Source organism: Lepus europaeus, chromosome 11 (genome assembly GCF_033115175.1).
Source record: "Lepus europaeus isolate LE1 chromosome 11, mLepTim1.pri, whole genome shotgun sequence".
Classification (NCBI taxonomy): Eukaryota; Metazoa; Chordata; class Mammalia; order Lagomorpha; family Leporidae; genus Lepus; species Lepus europaeus.
In genome coordinates, this window is record NC_084837.1 from 107,239,214 (window position 1) to 107,251,315 (window position 12,102).

Genomic DNA, 12,102 nt, shown 5'->3' on the forward strand with positions numbered 1-12,102 from the left:
TCTTCATTGGAACTAGGAAATGAATTTAATCTCACACTTTCCAAAAATCCACCGTGGTCATGGAGATCAGGGCCAACGTGGTGGGGATTTTGTGTGCCTGGAAGTAGCCAGCTCTATTCTTTGACCGCTAATGACTACTCCAGATCATGTCACTCATGTACAGCCTTTGAATTTTCCCAGAAAAGTTCCCAGCCAGCCTGCGAGGAATAATCGGAGATGTCTCCGGATGCCTGGAAGCAGTCTGTCCAGAGCAGGCGAGCTCCTGCAGCTGCTGCAGCGGCAGAGAAAAAAAATGCAGCAAATGAAAACCACTAGAAAACGCTAGAAGCCTAGGGACTGGTGCTTCCTCATGCTGGCCCTTCTTGCCTTGTTTTTATAGCTTCCCATTTTTAAGTTGGAAACCAGATAGAGTTTGGGTTCTGCTGTGGCCTTTGTCCATGAGAATTGACTGTTACACCACCACTGGATCAAGTGTGGGTTTCAGGGGAGAGTTGGACATAGGGCATTGATTTCTTTGAGTCCTTATTTTAGAAATAAGGCCGTGAATAGCAAGGCAGTGAGTTAGAGAAAGAGGTGGGCCAGAAATGCAGGTGTTCCACCACCTAGCCATATGTATGTGTACTTATATGTATATACATATATGTTTACCATATATATATACTTCTTTTTTAATATATATATATACATGCACACACATATCCTCTCTCTTTAAGGTAAACAAATTTCATGTATTTCATATATACAGATTTAGGAACATAGTGATACTTCCCACCCCACCCTCCTTCCTGCCCACACTCCCACCGTTCCTCCTCCTTCCTCTTGTTCCCTCTCTTGAATTTTACAATGATCTACTTTCAGTTTACTTTATACTCATGGGATTAATCCTACACTAAGTAAAGAGTCCAGCAAATAGTAAGAACGTATCCTCTTTTAACCTCTGACCATATCTGCTTAGTATGCTCTCTTTCCAAAGAAAAGAAAAAAGGAAGAAAGAAATCATTTAGATGAAATAGAAATGCTATTTTGCTCAAATTGTGCAGTTTTCTGTAGATTTTAAAAGCCCTGCAGTTCTTATAAAAGCAAGCTCCAATAAAAGGATAGCATGCACAAGGGAGAGCTGGTTTTGCCCAAATCAAAGACCAAGCATAAGATCTTCCAAAAAGGTAGTAAAGTGAGTAAATTTAGCTTTACTTTGAGTATTAAACAATTGTGAGAACTCTAAGAAAGAAAACTTTTCTCTTTATACCTTTGCTGGCACCTTTGTTTGGAAAACTAAGCACCTGGCATATTTCCTCTAGCAACGTGAATCAATGAGTGTAGACTGAGTGGGTGTTATGTTATTGTGCTGGTGCCTTACGGTGCCCTCACACTTGGCAAATTGTCTCTTGAGATAGAAAGCCATTGGGGGCTGGCGCCGTGGCTCAATAGGCTAATCCTCCGCCTTGCAGCACCGGCACACCGGGTTCTAGTCCCGGTCAGGGCACCGGATTCTGTCCCGATTGCCCCTCTTCCAGGCCAGCTCTCTGCTGTGGCCAGGGAGTGCAATGGAGGATGGCTCAAGTGCTTGGGCCCTGCACCCCATGGGAGACCAGGAGAAGCACCTGGCTCCTGCCTTGGGATTAGCGCGGTGCGCCGGCCGCAGCGGCCATTGGAGGGTGAACCAACGGTAAAGGAAGACCTTTCTCTCTGTGTCTCTCTCGCTATTCACTCTGCCTGTCAAAATAAATTGAAAAAAATAAAAACCATTGGGATCCTTTTCTAACTTAAATTTTATTTTTACATCGTAGTCATAGAATCCAAAACACTTCAAGGAAGCAAAGGAGAACACAGCTTTAGTAGTCCCGGCGTCTTCGTGATAGAAAACACAACGGTTGAGTTTCAGAAGGGCTCGGAGAGGCAAACCTTCAAGATTGCAGGGCCTCTGATGGCTGATTTCATCTTCAAGGTAGGATGCTTCTCTTCATAAACTCCATGAATCTGTAGCCCAGAGCAGCTTGGTTTTAAAATGAGTTTGTCCATCAGGAGATCATCAGTCAGTGTTTTTATTGAGAGCATGGGTGATGGATATTTCCGTCTTGGAAGCCCATGCCTAAAACCCGTTTATCTCTTTCAAGTGTCTGCTCCTAAGCTCTAATAGTTAAGAAACAACCTTTGTTTCTACAGGGGAAACACTGGTTTTGTATTTATAGCTCCCAGTTGCTGTGTTTGGTTTTAAACCTCTGGATGGAGTTGGTGGAAATGGCCAATGGTTAAATGACCCTGTTTCGAACTAGCAGTGTACCCTTGCGTGTCTTTTTTATCTTTGCAAAGGAGCGGAGAGGAACTCACTCCCTATCTTCCTTTACAAGGGATTGTTCCTTCCACCTTAAACTGTGCTGTCTTCACAGTGGCTGGCTCAGACCAGGGTTTCCTTCCCCAGATAATGTTTTATGGTTGGCACCTGTCATAAGGTCTATTTCAGAAGAACTTCTGCTCTCTGGAACCAGGAACCTGTGTCCCTTCTCTGGGTAAACCTGGCGTATCTTCCCTCACTCAGAGAATGTGTATGATGGTGACCAAGTATTTTCTTTTTATTTTTCACCTAGAAACCTTTTACTTAAGGTATGTAAACGTCATGCATTTCACATATACAAATTTAAGAACATAGTGGTTCTTCACTGTCCCGCCCTCCCACCTGCACTCTCACCCTTTTTCCTCTCCTATATCCATTCTTACCTTTTACAAATATCTATTTTCAATAAACTTTATGCACATAAGATGAACCCTACACTAAGTAAAGAGTTCAACAAATAATATGGAAAAAAACCTGTTCCTCAACAGTCAAGACAATGGCTGTTCAAAATTATCACAACCCAAAGTGTCAACTTTACTCCTATAGATTAACTGTTCAGTACTCCATTAGTTACCACAGATCAGGGAAAACACATGGTATTTGTCATTTAGGGACTGGCTTATTTCACTAAGTATAATGGTTTCCAGTTGCACCTATTTTGTTGCAAATGACAGGATTTCATTTTTTTTTATTTTACCGCTATGTAGTATTCCATGGTGTACATATACCATAATGTTGATGGACATCTGGGTTGATTCCATATCTTAACTATTGTGAATTGAGCTACAATAGACATGGGGTTACAGATAAATCTTTCATATGCTGCTGATTTCATTTTCTTTGGGTAAATTCCCAGGAGTGGAATCGGTGGGTCATATGGTGGATCTATATTCAGTTTTCTGAGATATCTCCATACCGTCTTCCACAATGGCTGTACCAGTTTACGTTCCCACCAACAGTGGATTAGGGTACCTTTTCCCCCACATCCTCATCAGCGTTTGTTGTCTGGTGATTTCTGTATGAGAGCCATTCTAACTGGGGTGAAGAGAAATCTCATTGTGGTTTTGATTTGCATTTCCCTGATGGCTTGAGATCCTGAGCATTTTTTCATGTGTCTGTTGGCCATTTGAATTTCTTCTTTTGAAAAATGTCTTTTTTGCCCATTTTTGCTGCTGTTGAGATTCTTGAGCTCTTAATAAATTCTGCATATTAATCCTTTCTCGGTTGCATGGTTTGCAGATATTTTCTCCCATTCTGTTGGGTGTCTCTTCACTTTGCTGAGTGTTTCTTTTGCAGTCCAGAAGCTTCTCAGCTTGATGGAATCCCATTTGTCAATTTCGGCTTGTGCTTCTGGGGTCTTTTCCAAGAAGTTTTTGTCTTGCAGGGTTTCCCCTATGTTTTCTAATATTGGGTGGTATTGGATGGTATTGGAGGGGAGATTTAGGTCTTTGATCCATTTTGAGTGGATTTTTGTGTAAGGTGTAAGGTAGGGGTCTCGCTTCATACTTCTGCATGTGTAGATCCAGTTTTCCCAGGGCCATTTGTTGAACAGACTGTCCTTGTACCAGGCATTGATTTTAGCTGCTTTGTCAAAGATAAGTTGGTTGTAGATGCGTGGGTTGATTTCTGGAGTTTCCGTTCTGTTTCAGTGGTCTATCCATATGTTTTTCTCCGATACCAGGCTGTCTTTATTATAACTGCCCTGTAGTATATCCTGAAATCTGGTATTATGATGCCTCTGGCATGGTTTTTGTTGTATAAGATTTTTCCATTTTTTGGTGTCATCTTCTATTTCTTTCTTTAATGTTTCATAATTTTCGTTGTAGAGATCTTTGATGTCCTTGGTTAAATTTATTCTAAGATATTTAATTTTTTGTAGCTATTGTGAATGGGGTTGATCTTAGCAGTTCTTTCTCAGCTGTGACATTGTCTGTGTATACAACGGCTGTTGATTTTTGTGTGTTGATTTTGTATCCTGCCACTTTACCAAACTCTTTTATGAGTTCAAGTAGTCTCTTAGTGGAGTCTTTTGGGTTCCCTATATATAGAATCATGTCATCTGCAAATAGGGATAGTTTGACTTCCTCATTCACAATTTGTATCCCTTCAATTTCTTTTTCTTGTGTGTTGCTCTGGCTAACACTTCCAGGACTGTACTGAATAGCAATGGTGAGAGTGGGCATCCTTGTCTCGTTCCAAATCTTAGTGGGAATGCTTCCAACTTTTCCCCTTTCAGAAAGATGCTGGCTGTGGGTTTGTCATAAATTGCCTTGATTGTGTTGAGGAATGTTCCTTCCATACCCAATTTGCTTAAGATTTTCATTATGAGCAGATGTTTTATTTTATCAAATTCTTTCTCTGCATCTATTCAATAATTCTTTAGTTTGTTAATGTTATTGATTTGTGAGTTTTGAACCATCCCTGCATATCAGGGATAAATCCCACGTGGTCCAGGTGAATGATATTTCTGATGTGTTATTGGAGTCAGTTGGCTAGTATTTTTGTGTTTATGTTCATCAGGGAAATTGGTGACCAAATATTTTCAATGTGACACGATCTGAAACTTCTCTGATAAATTTGAAAATGCCTAAGAATTGAAAAGAATGATATGTAGTCAGGTGTTTTTGCCCTATCTCTTTTCTCACAAACTAATTCCAAAATGAAAATGAAAGAAAGAAAATAGGCCCAACTGCCAGAAATAATTTTAAATTTTTTGAAAAGTTTTTTATTTGAGAGGCAGAGATAAAGAGAGACAGATAGACACAGAGAGCTCCCACCGTTGGTTCACTCCCCAAATGACCAAGGCTGGGTCCAGGGCTGCAACCAGAAACTTAATCTAGATCTTCCATGTGGGTGGCAGGGACCCAACTGCCTCTTTTTTTTTTTTTTTTTTAAGATTTTATTTATTTATTTATTTATTTGAGAGGTAGAGTTTTAGACAGAGAGAGGGAAAGACAGAGAGAGAGAGGTCTTCCTTCTACTGGTTTACTTCCCAAATGGCTGCAACAACCAGAGCTGGGCTGATCTGATGCCAGGAGCCAGGAATTTCTTCTGGGTCTCCCACATGGGTGTAGGGGCCCAAGCACCTGGACCATCTTCCACTGCTTTCCCAGGCCATAGCAGAGAGCTGGACTGGAAGAGGAGCAGCTGAGACTCAAACTGGTGCCAATATGGGATGCCTGTGGAGGCCCAGTCCACTAGGCCCAACTAGGACTAGCGCCAGCCCCTAGGACCCAACTACTTGAGCCATCGCCTGAGTCTACATTAGCAAGAAGCTGGAATCAAGAGTCAGAACCAGGAATCAAAACCAAGCACTCTGATATGGGACCTGAACATCTTAACTGGCATCTTAACTGCTCACTCTGGACAGTTTTGTATATGGAAAGAAAAAGGGGAAAAAAAAAACCTCAATACCTTCAAAATCACTGTGTTCCACATATTAACTTGCCGAAGAGTGTTTCATTAAGCCGTGAGTCCTGCCAGCAGAGTTACTAACTGATCCAAATTTCTCAGATCCAAATGCAGCCTGGAGTGTGACCAGCCAAGTGTCATCTTGCACAGTATGTTGTTTCGTTTTGGAAACTTGCTTTTTCATTGGTCAATACTTAAAATCAAGAGGCATGGCTGGCGCCATGGCTCAATAGGCTAATCCTCTGCCTGCGGCGCCGGCACCCCGGGTTCTAGTCCCGGCCAGGGCGCTGAATTCTGTCCTGGTTGCTCCTCTTCCAGTCCAGCTCTCTGCTGTGGCCCGGGAGAGCAGTGGAGGATGGCCCAAGTGCTTGGGCCCCTGCACCCACATGGGAGACCAGGAGAAGCGCCTGGCTCCTGGCTTCGGATCAGTGCGGTGCGCCGGCTGCAGCGGCCATTGGGGGGTGAACCAACGGAAAAGGAAGACCTTTCACTCTGTCTCTCTCTCTCTCACTGTCCACTCTGCCTGTAAAAAAAAATTAATTAATTAATTAATTTTAAAAAAGAGGCTTTAGGGGACAGTGTGGTGGGCAAGCAGGTTAACCCTTTGCCTGTGATGCCAGCATCCCATATGGGCGCCAGGTTGAAACCTGGCTGCTCCCCTTCCAGTCCAGCTCTCTGCTAATGCAACTGGGAAAGCAGCAGAGCATGGCCCGAGCACTTGGGTCTTTGTCATCCACATGGGAAACCCACATGGGATGCTAGCCTCCTGGTTTTGGCCTGGCTCAGCCCCAGTTGTTGCGACTTTGGAGAGTGAACCAGTGGAGGAAAGATTTCCTTCTCTCTCTCTCTCCCTCTCTCTCTCTCTCTGTAACTCTGCCTTTCAAACAAATAAAAAATTAAAAGATGACTCTTTAGGGGCTGGCACTATGGTGCAGCAAGTTAAAGCCCTGGCCTGAAGCACTTGCATCCCATATGGGCGCCGGTTCGAGACCCAGCTGTTCCTCTTCCGATCCAACTCTCTGCTGTGGCCTGGGAAGGCAGCAGAAGATGGCCCAAATCCTTGGGCCCCTGCACCCACGTGGGAGACCCGGAAAAAGCTCCTGGCTCCTGGCTTTGGATTGGCGCAGCTCCGTCCATTGCAGCCATCTGGGGAGTGAACCAGGGGATGGAAGACATCTCTCTCTGGCTGTACCTCTCTCTGTAACTCTGTCTTTCAATTAAGTAAAATAAATCTTAAAAAAATAAAAATAAAAATGGGAAGCTCTGACTTCTAGCTTGCATTTTACCCTAGCAGCAATACCACTGACTGCAGCTGGGTGGCAGCTGTCTGCCGGGGGTGGGGGAGGGGACTCCTTCTCCAGGGTTGCCGTGGCCCACACCACTCCCTCTTGGATCCTTAGCACTGGAAGTGCCAGCTCTGGTTGTCATTGGTCTCTCTTCGGCTTTTATTTTATCTGTCCAACCTCGGCGGACGTTTGGGTTTGTGACTTCCTTGTCAGGCCCTCAGCGCTGGTATCTTTCCTTGACAGGGTTGGGGGGAGCCGTCCTTCTCTCTTGCCCGTGGTTATGGCATAGATTCTGTACGTGCCCTGCTGTGGTCAGGACCTTGCCACTTCTTCCTCAGGTAGTGACAGTCCACGTGCAAACACCCAACCCATGTTTCATTCCCTTGGGATTACTGTTTCCCCAGGGTGTGTGTTTTTCCCAAGTCAATATGGAGGCATCCGACTGAGTAGAAGATGGTAGCTTGATGATCTAGACATTACAGTACCAGCGTGGATAGAGCTCAAAGACACAGTTTATTGAGTCCATACAAAAACACAAGTAGATACACAAACCATATGCTTTCTTCAAGGTGACTTCAAGAAATGTATGGAAAAATGAAATTAAAAGATTTGCTTATTTTGCTGCAAAAAAATTTTTGAAGCTCGTGCATCCTTTTTTCATAACACTCAATTTTCATGAACTTGTTGAAATACCCTTGTACACACACGCACACACCTGTATTTGTGTGCGTATGTTTTAAAAAATATTTGTAAGAATACATCTTATAATGAAAGCACTTATGGCTACTTCAGAAATGATTAATGCTTTCTGGGTGTGTGTCTTAGTTACGTATAATATCTAATTCTGAAAATAGTTGTTAAAATTGTTTTATTTTTTCGTTTTATTTTAAAGACAGAAACAATAGACAGACAGACACAGATATCTTCCATCTGCTGGTTCATTCCCCAAATGCCTGCTTGAGCCAGGGATGGCCACACCGAAGCCAGGAACCTGTAACTCAATCCTGGTCTCCCAGATGGGTGGCAGGGACTTCTCACTGCTGCCTCCCAGCGTGTGCTCTGCGGGGAGCTGGAATTGCTAGCAAAGCTGGGAGTTGAACCCAGGTCCTCCTATATATGGGATGTGAATGTTCCCCGGAGTATCTCAACTGCTGCACCAAATGCCTGCCCCTGAAATGTTTAAAAGAATGCATTCATTTATCAGTTTCATAATTTAAATTATGTTATCTTTTCTGGCCCAACTGGCATATTCATCTCTTACTGGAGTGCACTTGAACGACATGTTGTTTGTTCAGTGTCTGAATTCGCACTCCTCTGTGTCCCTGTCTCTGTGTGCTGGTTCTCGCAAGACTTCATACACAGTTCTGCACTTTGGGCTCGGCTCCTGGAAAGCTTCTGCTCTCCGTAGACCGACAGGGATTTAAAACACACGCATTTACCAAAGAGATGTTGCATACAGCTGTCTGACTCACAGAAACATAGAGCCTCGTTTCCTTATCCACCACCGTGTGTGTGTGTGTGTGTGGTTGTGCAGTGCTTGGTGAGAGAGACCTTGGCAAAAAATCAGGGGCACTTACGATGGAGGAGAATGACTCTGCTGTTTTTCTCTGATTTCGGAGTTTGTCCAAACAATGTGGGTTTCTAGGAAATAGGCTTTTCCATCAGTTATTTATTTGTTTTGTTTGGAACGTTGTGGTATTGCCCAGCCTGTGTTGTTGCTAAGATCAGAAACCCTTTGCTCGCATCCATCTCTTCTTGGTCCCTCGTACAGTCAAGTTACGGACAGGAAAAGTGCACGTGAGGCCACTGTGGACAGCCTGCCCTGTGTTTCCATCACAGCCAACCAGGAGCAGCTGGTGTAAAATGGAGGACGTGGGACAGGCTTTGTGGTGTAGTCCATGTCCCGTGTCAGTGTGCCGGGTGTGAGTCCCTCCTCTGCTTCTGATCCAGCTCCCTGCTAATGCACACCCTGGGAGGTAGCAGAGGATGGATCGAGTAATTGGGTCCCTGCCACCCACACGGGAGACCCACATGAAGATCTAGGCTTTTGGCTTTGGCCCTATTGGGGGCATTTGGGATGTGAGCCAGAAGACACAAAATCTCTCTGTCACTCTGCCTTGCAAATAAATGAAAAATAAATAAAATAGAAGAAACAAGCATGGACAACTTGGCTTCCACTTGGGAGAGGATGCAGTAGGGAGAGTGACCATCGTTCCCCAGTGCCTGTGTAGAGGGCTGAAGACCACCCGTTCACACAGTGCCTGAACTGGACCCTGTTCCGTGGGCCTTTCATAAATGGATTGTTGATAATGACTACATTCTTAGAGAGTAAAATATGAGGAGACTTCTAAAAGTTCATGGACAACGGAGTTAAAAAGTTTATTTTGGTACAAAAAGTGGTAAGATCCATGCTTGTGAGGAGTCTTCAGAAATACATACTATGCAAAAAACTGCATGGATTTCAACATTTTTTGCACCAATATAAACTTCTCTTTGAGTTCTATTTTCTACTAATTTTTTGAAGTCCTCACATAAATGGAAATCAGTGGGATGTTTGGATTGTCTATAATGATCAATTCTCAGATTCTGATGTTTAGCAACTCATACACTATTTATAAAATAACCTTTTTTTTCTATTCTTTAAGCAGCCGTATCTTCATAGTTGGACTGTTCCTAAAAATGGCCCTTTTTCCTTTTCCAGTGGATTTCATCCTGAATATTGTTGCTCTCTTGAATAACTCGTTTCTCATGGATGACACGGATATTTTGTACGTGAGCTCCTGAGTGACTATGTTTCTCCTTCAATGTGCCCACATTGCCACCAGGGAGCAGTAGAGGGTCTCGACCCAGAGTTGGTGCTGTGTGCTTGCTTCATTGATTGCAAGGTGAAATAGGTGTTATTGTTCAGCGAGCATTTGCTGAACACTGGCGTTGGTGAGAAGATATTTGTGAATATCAGTTTTAAGGTTATTCCCATGAGAATACCAAAGTTCTTCAAAAAGTTCTCAGAAAAATGGGAGTTGAAAGATAACCTGATTTTGGTGCAAAACATTTAAACATTCATGCTTAACACCTTTTCCGTGAGTTTTTTGAATGCCCCCTCATATTTAATAAAACAAAACCCAGTGGCTTTGATGAGACTTTCTTCCATGGTTAAATTTTAGCTACTGCTGGTAGATTTTCCTCTCTTTATTTTATTTTTATTTTTTTGCCAGGCAGAGTTAGATAGTAAGAGAGAGAGAGACAGAGAGAAAGGCTATGGCCGGTGCGCTGCGACGATCTGAAGCCAGGAGCGAGGTGCTTCCTCCCAGTCTCCCATGTGGGTGCAGGGCTCAAGCACTTGGGCCATCCTCCACTGCACTCCCGGGCCACAGCAGAGAGCTGGAATGGAAGAGGAGCAACTGGGACAGAATCCGGCGCCCCGACCGGGACTAGAACCTGGAGTGCTGGCGCCGCAGGCAGAGGATTAGCCTAGTGAGCTGCGGCACCTGCGATTTTCCTCTCTTTGTAAAACAGACATCCGCTTTCTGATGGGTGGAATGCTCTCCTCTTTGTGGCTGAAGTCGTCCTCTTTCTGTCAGTTGTCTTCTTAGGGAGTCATTTTCTTCCATGCAGATATATTGTGCTTCTTTAGGAAGATGTTTGCTGGTTGCTTTTCCACTTGTTTTCAGCTAAGCAAGCTCTGCCTTCTGTGTCTCTGCCCTCAGCTCCGGTATCTCTGTGCTCCCTACTCGCCAAGTAGTGCTTTTCCTAATTTATCCAGGCAGGAGAGGCTGTGAACCTGCCAGTTCCCCTTTCTCCCAAAGTAGGCATTACAGCTTCGCCTTGGGGTGCAGCTAGTGGCTAAGTGGATCCATTCCCACCTGTTCCCAAACATGGTGAGGCACAGCGTTAGAGCCAGGGCATGCGTTCAGTTCCTGAACCTGCTGTTAACAGAGCACCACAAGTCAAGGGCACGAGCGGCAAAATGGATTGCCCTGTAGTTTTGCAGGCTGGAGGTTCAAGGTCAGGAACTTGGCAGGACCAGCTCCTTCTGAGAGCTGTGAAAAACTGTGTGCTGCCCCTCAGGTGTTCCGCTGTGCATGTCTGCTTTCCTGCCTCCTTTTGTAAGGACACCAGTCATATTTGAAGAGGGCCCACCATAATGGCTTTATCTTAACTCATTACATCTGCAAAGTCCCTATTTCCAAATGACATCACATTCGGTGGTGTCTTGGGCAGGGACTTCTGGGTTCTCTTTGGGGGTACACAACTCAACCCATAGTCGTGCCAACAGAAAAGAAAATCTACCTATTTCATCATCCCTCTCAAAATCAAGATTCTGCCTCATTTTTGGGAAAAGTTTATTTATTTATTTATTTGAAACACAGAGTTATGGGAGTTGGGGCCAGGGGCAGAGAGAGAAAGAAAGAGAAAGATCTTCCATCTGTTAGTTCACTCCCCAAATGGCTTCAATGGCCAAGACTGAGCCAGGTTGAAGCCAGGAGCCAGGAGCTTCCTCTGGGTTTGCCACATTGTTGACAGGGACCCAAATACTTGGGCCCTCTTTTGCTGCTTTCCCAGACCATTACTAGGGAGCTGGATCAGAAGTGGAGCAGTGCCCATATGGGATGCTGGTGTTGCAGGCAGCAACTTAACTCGATACACCATAATGCCAGCCCCTCCATCTCATTTTAAGTGTTTGCCACCCATCAAAGGTAGAAACTTGAAATTCTACATAGTTTCCTATAATGTAGCCTGTTGAGGGAATTTTTTGGTTAAAGTAGTTCAAATATTGATTTAGTAGTTACCAAAATTCACGGCTAAGTTACATGCATAAATGTATATGTACTTTGTCTATTGTTATACAAAAATCTGTTCTATAAATTCTCGACAGTATTTTGAAGTGGCCAAATCAGGTAGCTGAATTTGAATTCATTTCCTTATTGTTGTCATAAAACTCATTTTCCTAAACAGGCAGGGGTAATGCAAGAATACTTTAAAACGTTTATGGAATGGAATTAAAAGGTAAGTTTGCTTTGCTGCAAAACAGCATTGCGCTCAACTTCAACGGTTGCCCCTTCATGCCCAGTT

The 12,102-nt window shown here is 43.9% G+C and overlaps 1 protein-coding gene across 2 annotated transcripts in view; it reads left to right on the forward strand.

Annotated features, from left to right (window-relative positions):
- ADAMTSL3 (ADAMTS like 3) overlaps positions 1 to 12,102 on the forward strand; it is a 390,931-nt gene that overhangs the window by 205,596 nt on the left and 173,233 nt on the right. For both annotated transcript variants that reach the window (XM_062206333.1, XM_062206332.1), the window contains exon 9: positions 1,788 to 1,945. In XM_062206333.1, coding sequence (XP_062062317.1) covers positions 1,788 to 1,945 — 158 coding nt within the window. The remainder of the gene's footprint in view (positions 1 to 1,787; positions 1,946 to 12,102) is intronic.